Here is a 21830-nt window from a genome sequence, read left to right as displayed (position 1 = left end):
CTCAACTTTGTTGATTCTACCTTCTGTTCTCTTTTGTCATAAATTGATTCCATTCCAGGAGATTTTTATTTTGGTTATTTCATTTTTCAATGCTAAATTTCAATTTTGTTCTTTTTTATAGATTCTATTCCTTTGCTGATGTTTTCTATGTTTTTCAATTGTTTCAATATAATTCAAAATTGTGTATTAAAGCATTTTAATGCTTTAGATGATTTAAAATCTATTTCAGATAATTTCAATATTTTATTTATCTTGGTTTTGGCATTATTATGTGTATTGCCTCATTCAAGTTGTGATTTTCATTGCATCTTTGTTATTTTTGATATCATATTATGAGACTATTTTATTTGACTTTTCTTTACCAGCTAGTCCCACTGTTGTTATGTAGCTGGAGTGTTGGGTGTGCATGAATGTTCATCTTCTTTGTGGGATCTCTTGGCACTACCTTTGCAAAAGTGGAGTACTGACTCACACTGCCTCATTGCACATGGGTGGAATGGTTAGAAGTTTAGCTCTCCTCTTAAATCTACCAGTACCTTAGTGATGAAAGTTGTATACTGACTCATACCATCTCATTGCCTCCAAGTGTGGGTGGTGGCTTATCTGACCACTAGGCTTCACTGACTCCAAGGACATAGGGAGAGTTGAATACCATTTATTCCCATCTTGTTACCCTGGTTGAGTTTCATTGACAGTGGTTGGGGATGAAAGCTCAACTCCTCAGTGTGTTTCACTGATACAGTGAGCATTGGGAACCAGAGTTCTGACTAGGCCTGCCTTGCTCTGCATTGTTCAGTCTCACTGCTGTTGATTTGATGTAGGGGGATGGTTAGGAGAAGTTATAGCATAGCTGTCAATAGCACTACCTTATACCTCTAGATGACTGTGGAGGAACAGCTCATCATAAACCCTCACTGATGCTACTCTGGCAAGAAAATCAGAGCATAGCACTGCTTGCTTCTGATGAGTGGGGGATGGAAGATCAGCTCTGTGCTCAGTACCATACCACTTAATAGTACTCTGACAGGGAAGTACTATCTGCTTAGGGAAGAATCACGTGCTTCTGCTAGATGGGGCATGGAAGATCAACTCTCTACTTCGTCCTGCCAACATTACACTATCAGAAGTGTTGGAACATCATCTTCTTCCACCCAGCAGTGGATGGAATGCTAAGTCTCTGCATTTGAGGCTATTGACTAACCTTGTTTCCCACCACATCCCCTGTTCCTTAACCTGGCACATGCTATGCTACAGCCGCAAGCTCCTTACCAATTTTTTACATATCTTATGCCCAGGCCTGCCCCTGTGCTTTTAGCTGTGTTCTGATTGGACTGAAAAGGTCTCACTATTCTACCACCTTCTGAATGTCTTCTTTTTGTTGTCTCAACCTTTCAAGCTGTCTTTACCAATCTTCCCACCCATAAGAAATCACTTCCTCCTTTTTGTCCCCAGTGCTTAATTTGTACCTCTCAGAGCATGTATTATAATCTGCTTTGTACAATGGAATTATATTTATGCCTATATCCATAACCCCTCCAGTTATAAATTATCACTGTATCTCCCACATTTATTCTCAGTAATGTTTTGTTTATCCAGAATTTGGGCTTCCAGAAACTTGCAGCATTTGAAAGACTGCTCTGAAACTGACTATAAAGAACAAAACCCTGCTACAGTGTCTCCTTGATTCACACTCAGGCCCTGACCAAGAGAGCTTGAGTGTGAAACAGAGTAAAGGTTCAGAGGTGGAGCATGAGCCAGATGGTTTGTAGACAGATCTGATAAGTGAAAAGGGCTTATTTTAAGGAATGACTAGTTAAGAGTGTATGAGTACTTGCCATGAACAAGTTCATGTGCTAAGAAATTTACTTGCATTTTTCTTATTTAATTCTCACAGCTACACCTTGTGTTGGATTTTATAATTATCCACATACAGGTGTATCTTGTTTTATTGTGTTTCACTTTATTGAGCTTCACATTTATTGAGTTTTTTTTACGAATTGAAGATTTGTGGCAACCTCGTGTCAAGCTAGTCTATTGGCACCACTTTTCCAACAGCATTTCCTCACTGCATATGTCTGTGTCATATCTTGGTAATTCTTGCAATATTTTAAACGTTTTCATTATCATTATATCTGTTATGATGATCTGTCATCAGTGATCTTTAATGTTACTATTATAATTGTTTTGGGGCACCACAAACAGCATCCATATAAGATGACAAACTTAATGGATAAATGTTGTGTGTGTTCTGACTGCTTCACCAACTGGCCACTCCCTCCTCTCTTTCCCTCTCTTTGGGCCTCCCTAGTCCCTGAGATACAAAAATATTGAATAAGCCTATTAATAACCATACAAAGGCCTCTAAGTTTTCAAGTGAAGGGAAGAGACATGTCTCTCACTTTAAATCAAAACGTGGAAAAGCTTTAGCTTAGTGAGGAAGGCATGTCAAAAGCTAAGATGGGCCAAAAACTAGGCCCCTTGAGCCAAACAGTCACATTGTGAATGGAAAGAAAAAGTTCTTCAAGGAAATTAAAAGTGCTACTCTAGTGAACACACAAATGATAAAAAATAAAAGCAGCCTTTTTTCTGATACAGAGAAAGTTTTAGTGGTCTGGATAGAAGATCAAACCAGCCACAGCATTCCCTTAAGCTAAAGCCTAATTCAGAGCAAGGCCCTAACTCTCTTCAATTCTATGAAGGCTTTGAGAGGTGAGGAAGCTACAGAAGAAAAGTTTGAAGCTAGCAGAGTTTGGTTCATGAGGTTTAAGGAAAGAATCCATCTCCAAAGCATCAAAGTGGAAGATGAAGCAGCAAACGCTGGTGTAGAAGCTGCAGCAAACTTTCCAGAAGATCTAGCTAAGATAATCAACAAAGGTAGCTACACTAACTAAACAACAGATTTTCAATGTAGACATAGTTGTCTTATATTGAAAGAAGATGCCCTCTATGACTTTCATAGCTGAAGAGGAGAAGTTAATGCCTGGTTTCAAAGATTCAAAAAACAGACTGACTCTCTTGTTAGGGGATAATGAAGCTGGTGACTTTAAGTTGAAGCCAATGTTCATTTACTATTCAGAAGACAAAGATCCCTTTCAAAATATTAGTGCTCATTGGACAGGAATAAAGACGCAGACATAGAGAATGGACGTGAGGACACAGAGAGGGGGAAGGGTAAGCTGGGACAAAGTGAGAGAGTGGCATGGACTTATATATACAACCAAATGTAAAATAGATAGCTAGTGGGAAGCAGCCGCATAGCACAAGGAGATCAGCTCAGTGCTTTGTTATCACCAGGAGGGGTGGGATAGGGAGGGTGGGAGGGAGACACAAGAGGGAGGAGATATGGGGATATATGCATATGTATAGCTGATTTACTTTGTTATAAAGCAGAAACTAACACACCATTGTAAAGCAATTATACTCCAATAAAGATGTTAAAAAAATACTACTGCTCATTGACAATGCACCTAGTCACCCAGAGCTCTGATGGAGATATACAATAAGATTAATGCTGCTTTCATGCCAGCGAACACAACATGTATTCTGCAGCCAATGGATCAAAGAATAATGTTGACACTCAAGTCTTATTATTTAAGAAATACATTTCATAAGGCTATAGCTGCCATGGATAGTGATTCCTCTGATATCTGAGCAAAGCAAATTGAAAGCCTCCTGGAAAGGATTCACCATTCTATATGCAAGTTAAGTACATTCATAATTCATGGAAAGAGGTCAAAACATCAACGTTAACAGGAGTTTGGAAGAAGTTTATTCCAATTCTCATGGATGATTTTGAGTAGTTCAAGACTTCAGTGGAGGAAGTAACTGCAGATGTGGTGGAAATAGCAAGAGAACTAGAATTAGAAGTGGAGCCTGAAGATGTGACTGAATTGGTAGGTACACTCTCATAATAAAACTTAGATGAATGAGGAGTTGCTTCTTATGGATGAGCAAAGAAAGCTGTTTCTGGTGATGGTATCTACTCCTGGTGAAAATGCTGTGAAGATTGTTGAAATGACAACAAGGGATTTAGAATATTACATAAACTTAATTGATAAAGGAGCAGCAGGTTTAAGAGGATTAACTCCAACTTTGAAAGAAGTTCTCCTGTGGGTAAAATGCTATCAAATAGCATTGCATGCTACAGAGAAACCTTTTGTGAAAAGAGTTAATGGATGCAGCGACTTCACTGTTGTCTTATTTTAAGAAATTGCCACACCACCCCAGCCTTCACCAGCCACCACCCTGATCAGTCAGCAGCCATCAACATTGAGGCAAGATACTCCACCAGCAAAAAGATTGTGACTTGTAGAAGATCAGAAAATGGTTAATACTTTTTAACAATAAAGTATTTTTAATTAAGGTATGTTATATACCTCATATTTTTAAACATAATGCTATTACACACACATTATACTATAGTATAATGTAAACATAATGTTTACATGCATTGAGAAACCAAAAAATTTGTGTGACTTCCTATATTGAAATATTCACTTTATTGCGGTGGTCTGAAACTGAACTCACAATATCTCCGAGGTATGACTATGTTGCATTTGATGGTGTTCTCCTTATCATTTTCAGAATTATAGAAACATATTTATAGGGTCAGTAATCTGGGTGTTTTGAAGGGATAAAGAAAGCTGCCCTAGGAGATTTTAAGTCACCAGAACTACAGTCTTCAGAGGCTTGTATAAGACCACTTGTTTCATTTTGGAGGATTTCTTTGGATTGGAGCAGGGCAGTTGAAACCACTTATTTATTCATATAACAAATACTTATTGAGTACCTATTCTGAGTAAGGCACTTGAGATAAAAGTCCTTTAAAAGTCCTTTCTTGAATGGGTTTGTAGTCTAGTGGGCAGACATACAAAGTAAACATTACATCTTAGTGTAGTGAGGCTCATTGAATCCATAATGCTAGGGAGTGATTTAAACATCAGAATCATAGTTCTAGAGAAGGAAGGATACTGGAAATTCTTTGTCTCTTCAGATTGCTTTGTAGGGCTGTGAGCAAGAATTCCATTAAAGTATATAACCAAAGAGCTTGAGTTAACTGTCCTGAGTTTGCATGCCTGGTTGGTGGTCTTCTCCCACCTGTCAATTGTTCTTCTAAGCAAAAATAACTTGGCACATCTTGGTCTGGGGATTTACGTGGGGAGCATTATTTGTGGAACATAATGACATGACATTTACACATACTTTCTGACTTTCACTGTGTAGGTTGTATATATGTGTGAATATGTACACACCACTATGTAATTCTAAAGAGTTTAGAAATACCTTTCAGTATATGTAGTTTTCTTGCTTACTTCAAATTGTCTCCTTGGAATTACTTTCTTATAATATAGTACTGGAGAGTTATCTCATCTCAAAAGCCTTTGGCCTGGGAAATTGAAGGATCCACACATATTCTGCCCAATCAGCTATTAAATGGTATGAGGACTAGGTTTTTCTTTCCATGCCTTGGAAGGTAATGTAATGTGGAGGCAGCCCGAATTGCTGCCTTGCACCTCTCTTCCCTGCTTTCCTACATTTCCAGAAGAATTAATGGTCTTTTTTACCCATGATGATATGAGCCTTTCTCTTCTCACTAGTATAGACTGGAGGAGTGAGAATGAGGAGCCTAGACTTCCCTGGTTTATATTGCCATCTTTTAAGTAGGATACAGGAATAAAAGACATACAGAAATTTTCATTTAATTTTGATAAGAGCCCTGTGACTTGAAGTAGGTGAAATTATGGATACCTTCTTTTCTATCCTTCATATTTTCCACATGAGCATGCAGTACTTTTATAACCAGAAAGACTGAAAATATATACCACAAAAAACTTTTAATTTTTTCTCTCTACAAAATTGGAGCCACAATTTTGTTTCAATATCCTGCTTTCTCACACATTGTTATTAGCTCATATGTAGATCTCCATGTCATTAAATATTCTTTTAAAAAATGTTTTATACTAGCTCAATAAATCCATATATGAGAGTAAACTAATTTTCTTTATCGTCATAGACATTTTAGGATAAATAACGGAAGATCTATACAAAGGAACATTATGGAACCATTAAAAAACATATTTTTAGAGTATTTAATAATTTTGGAAGATACTAATGATATGAATTTAAAAAGAAGTTATAAAGATGTGAAACCTGCTACCAATTTTGTAAACTACAAGCATAGATTTATTGAGATATCAGAACTGTTAACATTTTGCTGTACATCTAGATGTTAAGATTAAGGTTAGTTTCGGTTTTTATTTCACTGAATTTCAGAAAATCTCCACAGTGTCAGTACATTTACTTTACATTCAGAAAAATATATGTATTAAAAATGCATTACCGTGAGTGACCAGATAGAAAATAAAAAGGAAAGTTTGGATCAAGATGGTGGACCGTACACGGCATTTACTTAACCGGTCTCATAATCCTTAAAGTGAAAAAAATTTTTTTGTATGTACAAACTCTGTGTATGTATGTGTTGTATATTAAAAAAAAAATGTTTTGTGAGGAATTCCTGGAAGATAGAAAGCAGTTGGAGAAGCTGTTGAGGAGGCTGGTGGACGACAGACGGCCATAGAGGAGTAAGGGAGCCGGCCAGTCTGGCTTGGGTTTGAGAGAAGCGGTCGGGGGGCGCGTGAGGAAATGAAGGAGTGAGCGCCTGTGACTGTGTGGACAGAACGCACTGTGCACAGTAACCCGCCCAGTTGCTGCTGGCTGAGCGGAAGGCGGAATGGCGGGGGCGGGGCCGAGGCTCAGGCGGGCTCTGAGGGGTCGGGTTCCCGAAGCGGCAAAAACCCTGGCGCCAGAGCTAGGCCGAGCAGAGCAACATTGCTAAACCGAGACCCCGCGGACTTCTCAGAGACCCGCTGCCGCCCGCGACTTTGGCGCTGCAGCCATCGCTCTTATCCCTTTCCCGTCCTCTCCTTCTCCGTCGCCGTTCCACAGCCGCAGCACCACCGATAACAGCTAAGTGGTCAATTCGGGAGACTCAGGGTTGGGAGTCGGGGCGGGCGCAAGGCGCGGGCAGCACACGCAAGCCCGCCATCTCCTGCGGCAACTGCCACTGCTGCAGATACCTCTGCCGGGCGGGAGAGAAGAATACTGTCAAGAGGCCCCCGCTGTCCTAGTGCCCACGGTCAGAGTTAGAGCGTTTCTGCCGAGCCTTGGTGAGAGCCTTGCCTTTGGGGAAGGGAGAAGGAGAACGGACAGGACAGGATCTTTCTGTTTTCGGAGATCACGAGAAAAGATCTCATACTGGATAGTGCTGACTTTTTGTCAACTTAATCTAGTAAGTGGTAGCGTTGCTGAGCCTCCTTAAACCCCGAGCCATGTCGCCCCCAACAGTGCCTCCGATGGGCGTAGATGGTGTGTCCGCATACCTGATGAAGAAAAGGCACACCCACAGGAAACAGCGGCGCAAGCCCACTTTCCTCACCCGTAGGAACATTGTGGGCTGTCGCATTCAGCACGGCTGGAAGGAAGGCAACGAGCCTGTGGAGCAGTGGAAGGGCACCGTGCTTGAGCAGGTTTCCGTGAAGCCCACTCTCTATATCATCAAATATGATGGCAAAGATAGTGTGTATGGACTAGAACTGCACCGAGATAAGAGAGTTTTAGCGCTAGAGATCCTTCCTGAGAGAGTGCCAAATCCTCGCATTGATTCGCGCCTGGCAGATTCCCTGATTGGCAAGGCAGTGGGTCATGTGTTTGAGGGTGAGCACGGTACGAAAGATGAATGGAAGGGCATGGTCCTGGCGCGAGCCCCCGTGATGGACACTTGGTTTTACATCACCTACGAGAAAGATCCAGTCCTTTATATGTACACGCTGCTGGATGACTACAAAGCTGGTGACCTGCGCATCATTCCAGATTCCAACTACTATTTCCCTACAGCAGAACGGGAGCCTGGAGAAGTTGTCGACAGCCTTGTGGGCAAGCAGGTGGAGCACGCCAAAGATGATGGGTCCAAGAGAACCGGCATTTTCATCCATCAAGTGGTGGCCAAGCCATCTGTCTACTTCATTAAGTTTGATGATGATATTCACATTTATGTCTATGGTTTGGTGAAAACCCCCTAAATTCATTGTGCTATTGCAAAAGTTGTGGAACTGTTAAATGTAAAATATGTCGTGTGGAATTTTGAGAACATTTTTGAAGTCAGAGATTAAAGAATTTATTATTACTTATGGTGCCTCCAAATCTTACATTGACTAGTTCCACAGTTTTGTCCGAAGTATAGTTTGGTACTTTTGATATTGCCTTGTTCTGTAATCAAAATTTTAAATCGGGTGCTAATAGAAACTTGAAAAGTTTTTGTAAAATTTGGAACAATGGAAAACTAGATAAAGAAAAATAAATGGTGTACACACACTATATCCTCCACCCCCCCTCCATTTCTTTCTTTGCCTTACCAATTTTTTTCTCCCCAGGTAACAAGTGTTAAGAACATAATGTATATCCTTCCATGTTTGCCCAGTCCTCTTAAAGAAAGTTTGTTGTAGTCCTTTCTACAGAAACAGCAAGCCCCAGTATTTCTCTCTAATTGCGTTTCTCCCTTGACATATCCTTCTGATCAGTAGCTACAGATATCTCTCTCTCTCTCCCATGCCTCCCTCTCCATATGGTATAAGATAGATGTCCAACTATACATTTTATTCACATTGGATATCTGATTGTACCATCACATTTATTAAATAAATCACCAATTCCCCCTCTCCCTCTATTTCTCCTTGTCTTCCTCCCTTCTCCTAACAGCTGCATACACAGTACATATTTATGTACCAAAATGGTACCATTTATGGACCATTCTATTATTGATGGCCTTTAAGTTTTCTCTTTTTTTTTCCACCATAGCACAGCTACAATACATACTGGTGCTTTTATTTCTATAGGGTAGCTTCCCAGAAATGGGACTGCTAGGTAGGTGTTTATTTAATTTTAAGAGATATTACAAAATTACCATCTAAAATGAAAGTGCTCATTTTCCAGCATCCTCTCCAGCATTCTTTAATGTTTGCAAATCTGAACAGTGAAAAATTACATAGTATTGTTTGTTTAATTGAAAAACTCAGTGAGTTTTTTTTTTTTTTTTTTTTTTCTACCATTTGGACTTTTTCTGTGATTTGCCAGTGCTTATCCTTTGCTCATTTGTCTATTGAATCTTTGATCTTTTCCTTATAAATCTGTAGGAATTCTAACTATATTTACTATGTGATGTGTATTAATCAGTTGTAGCCCATATGTGTTATGATTTTCTCCATTCTATCATTAATCTTGACTTTGCTGATATCTTCTTTTTTTACTTTACAGGTTTAAAAAAAAGTTAGATAGATTCCTTTCTTCTTTTTAGCTTTTCGGTTTCTTGTTTTTTCAGCTGAATGTCCCCACCGCTAGTCATACAAATATTTACCTACATTTTTTTCTAAAAAATTTATTAATTTTAAGCTTTAACTGTTTGATCCATCAGGAATGTATTTTTCTATATGGAGGTAGAGGTCCAAATATACATTTTGTTCATATTGGATACCTGATTATGCTATCACATTTATTAAATAAATCACCCATTTTCAAGTTCCTGAGCCAGTATCACATTGTTTTAATTGTACTGGCTTGACCATAAACTTTGGACTCTGGTAAAGCAAGTCCCCTATCATTAGTTTTTTTGTTTTTGTTTTTTGTCTTTTCTTCTATTATGTAATTTGTGTTTCATTCTTTCATGTAAAAATTGGAAGCATCCTTTCCATATTTAAAAACATTGTGATACCTTAGAATTGTATTACATTTCTGCATTTCTGTTTAGAGAGATATTTTAATAATAATATTAATCTTTAATACTCGAGAATTTTGGTACATCATTAAAATCTTTTGTTTTTGTAATGTTATATAGGTCCAACACATCTGATTAAATTTATCTCTATATATTTTTACAGTTTTTGTCACATTTTGACATTTTGAATTGGGTATTTTTTCCTCCTCATTTATATTTTTGGCAATATAGACAAACTAGAGATTTTTTATTCCTTCTATTTTCAGCTTACTAAATACTCTGAATTACACTGGGTTTTTAAAATAGAATGTTTTGGACTTGGTAGATATATAGTCATCTCACCTGCAAATAGAGATCATTTTATTTCTTATAATGTTAATATTGTTATTACATGATCTGGATTCTCCAAAACAATGTTGAATAATGATTATGACAGACATGCCTGTCTGGTTCTTAATTTTCATGGAATTGTCTTTAGTGTTCCCTGTTGTTATGACATTTGCTGTTGGTTATTGGTAAATAGTCATTAACCATTAACATGTTTAGGGTATTTCTTCTATTCCTGTTTTACATAGCATTATTACTAAAAGTGGCTCCTGAATTTTATCAAATGTCTTTTCAGCGTCTATTGACAAAATAGTATAACATTTTTTTTCCCTTAGTTTGTTGACACGGTGAATTAGAGTGGTAGATATTTGATGTTTTGAAACAAATTTGATTTTCTGGAATAAATCCTACTTGATCATGGTGTAATAAGCATTTGATACATTGCTGGGTATTATTTACCAGTATTTTATTTAGTATCATTGCATTTACATTCCAAAGTGAAATTGTTTTTTTCAAGTTTTGTTGTTAAAATTATGCTAGCTTTAAAAAATGAAATTGTATGTTTTCAATCATTTTTCTGTGTCCTGGAACAGTTTAAATAGCATTAGAATTATTTGTTCTTTAAAAATTAGCTAGTAGTGAGCTGTAAAAACAGCCTAATCCTGGTGACAATTTTTATGGTAGATCTTTAATCAGCTTTCTTATCTCTTCAAGGGTAATTGGTTTATTCAAGCTTTCTATTAAAAAGGAATGTATATTCTCTGTGAAATAGAAAATTTAAAGCTTTTTCTATTAACAAGCTTCTTGATTGTAGTATTCAGATGTTTTATGTCCTTCCGTGTTGCATGTGCGTATGTCTTAGGTATGTTCAATTCTGAAAACATTGTAATAAAATCATCATCTATAACAGTTCTAAGTTCTCTTTGTATTTTATTTATTTTGAAAAATTAAAACATAATATGGAAAGCATGAAAGATATAAAAAACGTCCGTTTTTACCTTCACCCAAAATTAACAAATGTTAATATTTTGGCATATTTGCAAAATATAACATCTCCATTCACTGCAGAAGCACACACTATCATGAATTTAATGCGAATCTTGTCTATGCTTTATATATTTACTGAAAATATAAACATAGTTGAAAATAGTATTGATTTTGTGGTTTTAAAAAAAATTTCAACATGAAATTTTTTAATTAACTTTATAGCGTGACATTTCTTTTAGTTTTTATTGTACGGAATCTTCTTTTTTTAAAAGTGGGATATGGATTTCAACAACAACAACAAAAAACAATAACACTGACTTTAGAATGCAAGTTGCTGTTCTAGGTACTTTTGCCACTCCTAACACTCAGGGAGGCTTCACCTTAACCACAGTATTGGCAACTGAATGAAAAAGACAAAATTTCAGCTGTCAAGAAGGTTTTATCCTGGCTGTAGTGAGACATTTATCTACCACCAACTCCTGACCACAAGACTAGAAATAGACCTTATGTTTTCCCATAATTTTGGAGTTATCCCTCTTTATGACACTCTAGCGCCACACCTGGCACTTCTTTTATTTATTTTTTTAACATCTTTACTGGAGCATAATTGCTTTACAATATTGGGTTAGTTGCTGCTGTATAACAAAGTGAATCACCTATACGTATACATGGAACCCCATATCACCTCCCTCTTGCAACTCTCTCCCATCCTCCATATAACACCCCTCTAGGTGATCACAAAGCACGGAGCTGATTTCCCTGTGCTATGCAGCTGCTTCCCACTAGCTATCTATTTTACATTTAGTAGTGTATATATATATATCCAAGCCATTCTCTCACTTCGTAACAGCTTACCTTTCCCCCTCCACATGCCCTCAAGTCCATTCTCTACATCTTCGTCTTTATTGTAGTCCTGTCCCTAGATTCTTCAGAAACTTTTATTATTTTTAGACTCCATGTATATATGTTAACATACAGTGTTTGTTTTTCTCTTTCTGACTTACTTCACTCTGTATGACGGACTCTAAGTCCATCCACGTTACTACAAAAAACTCAATTTCGTTTCTTTTTATGTCTGAGTAATATTCCATTGTATATATGTGCTACATTTTCTTTATCCATTCACCTGTCGATGGGCACTTATGTTGTTCCATGTCCTGGCTACTGTAAATAGAGCTGCAATGAACATTGTAGTACATGACTCTTTTGGAATTGTGGCTTTCTCAGGGTATATGTCCAGTAGTGGGATTGCTGGGTCTTATGGTAGTTCTCTTTTTAGTTTTCTAAGGAACATCCATACAGTTCCCCATAGTGGCTGTATCAATTTACATTCCCACCAACAGTGCAAGAGGGTACCCTTTCTCCACACCCTCTCCAGCATTTATTGTTTCTACATATTTTGATGATGGCCATTCTGAATGGCGTGAGATAATACGTCATTGTAGTTTTGATTTGCATTTCTCTAATGATTAGTGATGTTGAGCATCCTTTCATGTGTATGTTGGCAATATATATATCTTTTTTGGAGAAATGTCTATTTAGGTCTTCTGCCCATTTTTGGATTGGATTGTTTATTTTTTTCATATGGAGCTGCATGAGCTGCTTGTAAAGTTTGGAGATTAATCTTTTGTCAGTTGCTTCATTTGCAACTATTTTCTCCCATTCTGAGGGTTGTCTTTTTGTCTTATCTCTGGTTTCCTTTGTTGTGCAAAAGCTTTTAAGTTTCATTAGGTCTCATTTCTTTATTTTTCTTTTTATTTCCATTTTTCTAGGAGATGGGTCAAAAATGATCTTCCTGTGATTTATGTGTGTTCTGCCTATCTTTTCGTCTAAGAGTTTTATACTGTCTATCCTTACATTTTGGTATTTAATCCATCTTGAGTTTATTTTTGTGTATGGTGTTACGCAGTGTTCTAAGTTCATTCTTTTACATGTAGCTGTCCAGTTTTCCCAGCACCAATTTTCAAAGAGGCTTTCTTTTCTCCATGGTATATTCTTGCATCTTTTATCAAAAATAAGGTGACCAGGGCTTCCCTGGTGGTGCAGTGGTTGAGAGTCCGCCTGCCGATGCAGGGGACACGGGTTCGTGTCCCAGTCTGGGAGGATCCCACATGCCGCGGAGTGGCTGGGCCTATGAGCCATGACTGCTGAGCCTGCGCGTCCGCAACGGGAGGGGCCACAACAGTGAGAGGCCTGCATAACGCCAAAAAAAAAAAATAAAATAAAATAAGGTGACCATATATGCATGGGTTTATCTCTGGGCTTTCTATCCTGTTCCATTGATCTATATTTCAGTATTTGTGCCAGTACCATACTCTCTTAATTACTGTAGCTTTGTAGTATAGTCTGAAGTCTGCAAGCCTGATTCTTCCAGTTCCATTTTTCATTCTCAAGAATGCTTTGGCTACTCAGAGTCTTTTGTGTTTCCATACAAATTGTGAATTTTTTGTTCTAGTTGTGTGAAAAATGCCTTTGGTAGTTTGATAGGGATTGTATTGAATCTGTATATTGCTTTGGGTAATATAACTATTTTCACAATGTTGATTCTTCCAATTCAAGAACATGGTATACCGCTCCATCTGTTTTTATCATCTTTAATTTATTTCATCAGTGTCTTATAATTTTCTGCATACAGGTCTTTTGTCTCCTTAGGTAAGTTTATTCCTAGATATTTTATTCTTTTCATTGCAATGGTAAGTGGGAGTGTTTCCTTAATTTCTGTTTCAGATTTTTCATCATTAGTCTATAGAAATGCAAGAGATTCCTGTGCACTGATGTTGTATACTGTCACTTTACCAAATTCATTGTTTAGCTCTAGTAGTTTTCTGGTAGCATCTTTAGGATTCTCTATGTATAGAATCATGTCATGTGCAAACAGTAACAGCGTTATTTCTTCTTTTCTGATTTGGATTCCTTTTATTTCTTTTTATTCTCTGATTGCTGTGGCTTAAACTTCCAAAACTATGTGGAATAACAGTGGTAAGAATGGACCACCTTGTCTTGTTCCTGATCTTAGTGGAAACGTTTTCACTTTTTCACCATTGAAATCAATGTTGACCGTGGGTTTGTCATATATGTCCTTTATTATATTGAGATAAGTTCCCTCTGTGCCTGCTTTCTGGAGGGATTTTATCATAAATGGGTCTTGAATTTTGTCAACAGTTTTTTCTGCATGGATTGAGATGAGCCAAAGTTTTTCTCCTTCAATTTTTTAAATATGGTTTATCACTTACATTGATTTGCATATATTGAAGAATCCTTGCATTACTGGGATAAACCCCACTTGATCATGGTGGATGATCCTTTTAATGTGCTGTTGGATTCTGCTTGCCTGTATCCTGTTGAGGCTTTCTTCATCTCTTTTCATCAGTGATATTGGCCTGTAGTTTTCTTTCTTTGTGACATCTTTGTCTTGCTTTGGTATCAGACTGATGGTGGCCTCATAGAATGAGTTTGGGAGTGTTCCTCTCTCTGCTATATTTTGGAAGAGTTTGAAAAGGACAGGTGTTAGCTCTTCTCTCAATGTTTGATAGAATTCCCCTGTGAAGCCATCTGGTCCTGGGCTTTTGTTTGTTGGAACATTTCTAATCACAGTCTCAATTTCAGTGCTTGTGATTGGTCTGCTTGTATTTTCTATTTCTTTCTGATTCAGTCTTGGAAGGTTGTGCTTTTCCAAGAATTTGTCAATTTCTTCCAGGTGGTCCATTCTATTGACATATAGTTGCTTGTACTAATCTCTCATGATCCTTTTGTATTTCTGGAGTGTTAGTTGATACTTCTCTTTTTTCATTTCTAATTCTGTTAATTTGAGTCTTCTCTCTTTTGTTCTTGATGAGTCTGGCTAATGGTTTAGGAATTTGTTTCTCTTCTCTAAGTACCAGCTTTTAGTTTTATTGATCTTTACTATTGTTTCCTTCATTTATTTCTGATCTGATCTTTATGATTTCTTTCCTTTTGCTAACTTTGTAGGTGCTTTGTTCTTGTTTCTCTAATTGGTACAGGTGCAAGGTTAGGTTGTTTATTTGAGATGTTTCTTGTTTCTTGAGGTTGGAGTGTATTGCTATAAACTTCCCTCTTAGAACTGCTTTTGCTGCATCCCATAGGTTTTGGGTTATCATAATTTTATTGTCGTTTGTTTCTCGGTATTTTTTGTTTTCCTCATTGATTTGTTCAGTGATCTCTAGGTTATTAAGTAATAAATTGTTAGCCCCCATGTGTTTGTATTTTTTACAGACTTTTTCCTGTAATTGATAACTAGTCTCAAAGCATTGTTGTGGGAAAAGATACTTGATACAATTTCAAATTTCTTAAATTTACCAATTTAAGGTTTGTTTTGTGTTCCACTAGCACTTGAGAAGAAAGTGTATTTTTTGTTTTCCTCATTGATTTGTTCAGTGATCTCTAGGTTATTAAGTAATAAATTGTTAGCCCCCATGTGTTTGTATTTTTTACAGACTTTTTCCTGTAATTGATAACTAGTCTCAAAGCATTGTTGTGGGAAAAGATACTTGATACAATTTCAAATTTCTTAAATTTACCAATTTAAGGTTTGTTTTGTGTTCCACTAGCACTTGAGAAGAAAGTGTATTTTTTGTTTTCTGAATGGGATGTCTTATAAATATCAATTAAGTCCATCTTGTTGAATGTATCATTTAAAGCTTGTGTTTCCTTATTTATTTTCATTTCTGATGAACTGTCCATTGTTGAAAGTGAGGGTTTAGAGTCCCCTACTATGATTGTATTACTGTCAATTTCTCCTTTCATGGCTGTTAACATTTGCATTATGCATTGAGGTGCTCCTGTGTTGGGTGCATAAATATTTACAATTGTTATATATTCTTCTTGGATTTTTCCCTTGATCATTATGTAGTGTCCTTCTTTGTCTCTTGTAATAGTCTTTATTTTAAAATCTATTTTGTCTGATATGAGAATTGCTACTCCAGCTTTCTTTTGATTTCCATTTGCATGGAATATCTTTTTTCATCCCTTTACCTTCAGTCTGTATGTGTCCCTAGGTCTGAAGTGAGTCTCATGTAGACAGCATATATATGTGTCTTGTTTTTGTATCCATTCATCCTGTCTATGTCTTTTGGTTGGAGCATTTAATCCATTTACATTTAAGGCAGTTATCCATATGTATGTTCCTGTTACCATTTTCTTAATTGTTTTGGGTTTGTTGTTGTAGGTCTTCTCCTTCTCTTGTGTCTCCTGACTAGAGAAGTTCCTTTAGCATTTGTTGTAAAGCTGGTTTGGTGGTGCTGAATTCTCTTCGCTTTTGCTGGTCTGTAAAGATTTCAATTTCTTCGTTGAATCTGGATGAGATTTTTGCTTGGTAGAGTAATGTTGGTTGTAGTTTTTTCCATTTCATCACTTTAAATGTGCCTGCCACTCCCTCCTGGCTTGCAAAGTTTCTGCAGAAAGATCAGCTGTTAACGTCATTGGGATTCCCTTGTATGTTATTTGTTGCTTTTCCATTGCTGCTCTTAATATTTTTTCTTTGTATTTAATTTTTGATAGTTTGATTAATATGTGTCTTAGCATGTTTCTCCTTAGATTTATCCTGTATTGGACTCTGTGTGCTTCCTGTACTTTATTGACTATTTCCTTTCCCATATTAGGGAATTTTTCAACCATAATCTCTTCAAATGTTTTCTCAGTCCCTTTCTTCTTCTCTTCTTCTGTTTTTTTTTTATTCTTCTTTGCAGTGGTTTTTCCCACTATTTTATCTTCCAGGTCACTTATCCGTTCTTCTGCCTCAGATATTCTGCTATTGTTTCCTTCTAGAGAGTTTTTAATTTCATTTTGTTGTTGTTCATCAATGTTTGTTTGCTCTTCACTCTCATTACTCTTAATTCTTTGTTAGGTAGACTGCTGGTTTCCTCTTGATTTGTTTTTCTGGTGGGTTTTTACCTTGCTCCTTCATCTGCTGTGTGTTTTTCTGTCTTCTCATTTTGCTTAACTTACTGTTATTGGGGTCTCCTTCTCCAGGCTGCAGGTTCATTGTTCCCATTGTTTTTGCTGTGTGTCTCCAGTGGCTAAGGTTCGTTCAGTTCGTTGTGTAGGCTTCCTGGTGGAAGGCACTGATGCCTGTCTTCTGGTAGATGAGGCTGTATCTTGTCTTTCTGGTGGGCAAAACCATGTCTGGTGGTGTGTTTTGTGGTGTCTGTGACCTTATTGTGATTTTAGGCCCCCTCTCTGCTAATGGGTAGGCTTTGGTTCCTGTCTTATTAGTTGTTTGGCACAGGTGTCCAACACTGTAGTTTGCTGGTCGTTGAATGAGGTTGGGTCTTAGCATTGATATGGAGATCTCTGGGAAAGCTTTCACCATTTAAAAGTACATGGAGCCTGGGCGTTTTCTTTAGACAAATGTCCTGAAACCAGCTTTCCCCCTTCAGAGGCACAGGCCTGGTACCTGGCCAGAGCACCAAGACCCTGTTATCCACACGGTCAAGTACGTGGGGAGTTTTTTGCCTTTTGGGAAGTCTGAGGTCTTCTTCCAGAATTATGTTGTTGTTGTGTAGTAGTTGTTCCAAATATAGATGTATTTCTGATGTATTTGTGGGGAGGAAGTTTATCTCCATGTCTTACTCCTCCACCATCATGAAGGTCTCCCCAGCTGACTGATTTTTAACAAGGTGCCAAAGAAATTTAACGAAGGAAAGAGAGTGTTTTCAACAAACGATACTGGAACATCTGTGGCAAGCTCTACAAATGCATGAAGATTCCCATAGCCCAAAGCCAACAGCCGCTCCTTTGTCTCCACCTGTCCACCTCCGAGGAGGATATGGGCAGCCCTGGCCCTGTTTTAAGAGTTTGAGACATAGTAGTAGACAAAACAAAATCTTTCTTTAGCACATGGTCTTTTATCTTTCAAGTAACCTTCAGTCCAATAACAAAGGTATAAAGTGGGTATAAAATGTTACATAAGAACATTAAAAAAGTGTGATAAATATCATTAAAGTCTTAGAGGAATGAATATGTACTATATGACAAACTGTATAGTTTGTCTTTAGAGAATAACAAAAAATACAACTGTATATAAATTTTAGGTATATGATAATGTCTCCTATTCCTTGCTCTCTCACTAGGCCCCAAGTCCTGAACCAAGAATTATATTATTCCGTGATGACATTGGGCTTTTAATATACAGTAAGAGAGAGAGGCTCAGCCCTGGCCTAAAACCTGGAGATAGAACAGTAAACAATCTAAACAAAATCCCTGCTCTTTTAGAGCATATATTCTAATGGGAGGAGGAAGACAACCACCACCACATTTATATCCCTGACCTTTAGGCCTCATATTGTCTCATCGTGATTTGGAAATATCTCACAACTTTTTATTCAGACATAGCAAAGTTTCACTCTAGTTCTATCTCTGTTTTAGAGGTTAAGTATACAGCAGTGAGCATAATATGGAACCATGTTTCAGTGGTTCAGAAAAAAAGATCAATGTAGAATTCTGTGTTCACCAACTATGCCTTTACCCCCTAACTTTCTGGACTCCTCGACTAGAACCAAGTTTCAGACTATTCCATGATAATACTGATATCATACCTGGTTGCTTTGAGTCAGAGGGAGGCTCAACCTTGACCAGGCAGTGAACAAAACTGCCAAAGTCTTTATTATCTTGAAACTTACATTCCTTCTATTTGGAAGAGCCAGACAGTCATCTCCTTCTCCTTGGACCACCAGTCTAGAATAAGGTTTTTTATTGTTTCTTGGTGATATCAGAGTTCTCTCATATTCTAACACTAAATCAGAGGCAGGACCACACAATGGTCATGACACTGTTTTAGGAAAGGAAAATAGCCAGAAACAAAATCCTTGCTTACAGCTTACATTATGCTGGGTGGAGATAGATTCCCATCTTCTTCCTCCCAACACACTTTATACATACGTCAGGCTGTGATGATTGCTTTGAAAAAAAGGTAAAGCAGGGTAAGTAAAGTGACAGAATGGGGTCTTGGACATGCTATTCTATATATATATGGATAGAGAAGTCCTCTCAGAACAGACGGCATTTGAGTGAACACTTGAATAAAGTGAGGTGCAAACCATGTTGCTGATGCCTTCAGACATAATGTGCCAGGAGGTTTGTGATAGCAGTCTAGTGTGGCCAGATTGGAAGTGAGCAAGGAGGAGAATGGGAGTAGACGGGATCAGAGAGTTTGTCAAGGGCCAGATCCATGTACAAATCTTGTGGACCACTGTAAAGCATTTGGAATTTATTCTCAGTGAGATAGGAGATCATCTGTTTTGAGCAAAAATATGAAAAGTGTCCCAGTTTCACTCATTAAATAATCTGATTTAAAATACCTCACTCATCATCAAACAAGATCTCACTTGTGCTTTGTCTCCTTTGCTCCATTGGACTATGGGTCTTCTTTGCTCTTTGACATCCCTGGAGAACCCCCCATTTCTACTGTATCCATGCCCTGGCTCTGCCAGCTTGCTAGCTCTGATTCCCGGTTTCTTCAGATAAGGAGATTGAAGAGAGATGTCAAAATGAGTATTCAAGTTTGCATACCTCCAGAATTCCACCAGACATTCTTGAATGATGTGGTAAAAATGTCAGAGACTGTAACAAAGGATTCTATTTGAATGGTTGCAACAGAAATTCACATAAACATTTGTAAGCTAATAATTTTTTTAGAAATGAATGTTAAGGACAATTGTGAAGAAGAATTAATATTGCAGCTGATTAACTATGTAAGGAAAGACCTCTGGATTATGATTTATCTGTGGAGATTAGAGAGTTAAGGTGTGGGGTGGGGATGGGCAAGATTTTGAGAGTGTGAATTTAAAAGGAAAGAACACAGAATCAAAGCCTAAACTAGTAAATATAGGTGTGAAATGATCTTCCTTTTTTCTCTTTTAGTCTGTATCTGAACAGGCTCAAAACATGAGAATGAGAGGTAAAAGGTCTATACTGTCCATTGTTTGGAAAAAATCTGTTTTATAAAGATAGAAAAAAATTATCAATAAATTGGCTCTTTATTTTACTGAACTTATTAATTCTGTTTCTGGATTTACTCATGACTTCTTAAACCATATTCAGGGCTTTTGAAAATGAAAAGAATTCATGTTTTCTTTCCTTCACTTATTTTCCACATCCACCCTTCATTAAGTATTCATAACATAAAGAATATAAGCTCGTTTTTAAAGACATCTTCTAAATTATTCCCAAAGAAAGCTACATACATATGTGTTTCTCAGAAATCAGGCTTTCTGCTGTAGTTACTTTGATTAGGACTTGGTTACTTTATCTTTCATTTATTCATAAAATGAAACAAAATGTGCAAGACATTTTTCTAGAGGGTATGTTTGAATATCATGATGAATAACACATAGTCTTTTATCTTTCAAGTAGCCTTCAGACTAATAAGGTGTGTATAAAACTGTACAAAACAACGTAAAAGGAATGTGATAAATATCATTAAAATGTTAGAGGGGTGCATATGCACCATGTGAATTCAGATGTATTGGTGTATAGTCAGGGTTATCCAGAGAAACAAAACCAATAAGATTCATTCATTCATTCCTTCATTCATTGTAAGAATTATCTCATGTGATTATAGAGGCCAAGAAGTCCCATGACTTCTTTTTTGGTTGTAGAAGGTTCAGATGCAACAATTCATGTTAAGCAATTCATGTTAGAAGGAATATCTTGACTTGACCCCTAGAAATTTCACTGAGGTAGAAGGCCCCTTAATTTTAGTTGTATTTATTTCTCACCCTCTAACATGCAAATGTCTTACTAATGAATATAGAGAAGTTGCTACTTCTTGATCACTAGGTCCAATCAGCATAATGTCATCAATGTAATGGATTAGTGTGATATTTTGTGGAAGAAAAAGGTGAACAAGTTCCCTGTGAACAAAATTATGATATAGGGATGGATAGTTGTCATACCGTTTCAGGTAGGACAATGAAGGTGCATTGCTGGCCTTACTAGTTGAAAGTAAACTACTTCTGGAGGACCATATGGACAAGATTGGAGGAAAAAATCATTTATTAGATCAATAGATACACACCAAGTATCAAGAATTATGTTAACTTGCTCAAACAATGAAACCACATCTGTTACAGGAGCTTCAATTGGAGTCACCACCTGCTTAAGCTTATGATAATCCACTAACATTCTTCAAGATCTGTCTTCTGCACAGGCCAGATAGGAGAGTTGAATGGGCATGTACTAGGAATCACTACTCCTGCACATGTTAAGTCCTTGATAGTGGGACTAATCTTTGCAGTCCTTCCAAGAATGCAGTATTCCTCTTTTTATTATTATTATTTTAATATGGAATGCTTCACGAATCTGCATGTCATCTTTGCACAGGGGCCATGCTAATCTTCTCTGTATCACTTGAAATCTAGTATATGTGCTGCCGAAGTGAGCACAAGTATTCCTCTTAATTTACCAGTTTCTCAGAGGTAATTCTAATGGCTTCCACTTAGCCTTTCCACCTTTATATTCCTCATTCCACAAATTAGGAAACCTATGTGGGGATTCTGCCAACTGCTAAATATGTCTATTCTAATAATGCATTCTGGAACTGGGGAATTAATCAGGGGATGAGTTCATCCTCTGGGCCCATTGTTAGACAGATATGAACTAAAACTCCATTGCTCACCTGACCTTCATTAGCCCCTACTCTGATTGGAGGGCCACAGTGATGTTTTGGGTTTCCTGGAATCAGTGTCAGTTCAGAGCCAGTGTCCAGTAGTCCCCAAAACATCTGATTATTTCC

General features: G+C 37.3%; 1 protein-coding gene, 1 non-coding gene and 1 pseudogene across 2 annotated transcripts; 2 read left to right on the top strand and 1 right to left on the bottom strand.

Annotated features, from left to right (window-relative positions):
• The first annotated feature begins 2388 nt into the window (after nt 1-2388).
• Nucleotides 2389-4305, top strand: LOC112402755 (tigger transposable element-derived protein 1-like; annotated as a pseudogene).
• A 3023-nt stretch (nt 4306-7328) lies between these two features.
• SPIN4 (spindlin family member 4) lies at nt 7329-8078 on the top strand. Its single transcript, XM_024750028.1, has one exon. It carries the CDS (start codon nt 7329-7331, stop codon nt 8076-8078), a length of 750 nt encoding a protein of 249 aa, XP_024605796.1.
• A 13295-nt stretch (nt 8079-21373) lies between these two features.
• Nucleotides 21374-21480, bottom strand: LOC112403016 (U6 spliceosomal RNA). The gene has a single exon (XR_003003829.1). It is a non-coding gene; the product is annotated as a U6 spliceosomal RNA (small nuclear RNA).
• Nucleotides 21481-21830: the final 350 nt, after the last annotated feature.

Source organism: Neophocaena asiaeorientalis, unplaced genomic scaffold, assembly GCF_003031525.2.
Source record: "Neophocaena asiaeorientalis asiaeorientalis breed wild unplaced genomic scaffold, Neophocaena_asiaeorientalis_V1.1 scaffold355, whole genome shotgun sequence".
NCBI classification, from domain to species: domain Eukaryota; kingdom Metazoa; phylum Chordata; class Mammalia; order Artiodactyla; family Phocoenidae; genus Neophocaena; species Neophocaena asiaeorientalis.
This window is presented reverse-complemented; position numbering and strand designations above follow the sequence as displayed.

What these genes read in the sequence shown, in the direction of transcription:
- SPIN4 (XM_024750028.1), top strand. Translation starts at nt 7,329, where the DNA reads ATGTCGCCCCCAACAGTGCCTCCGATGGGCGTAGATGGTGTGTCCGCA.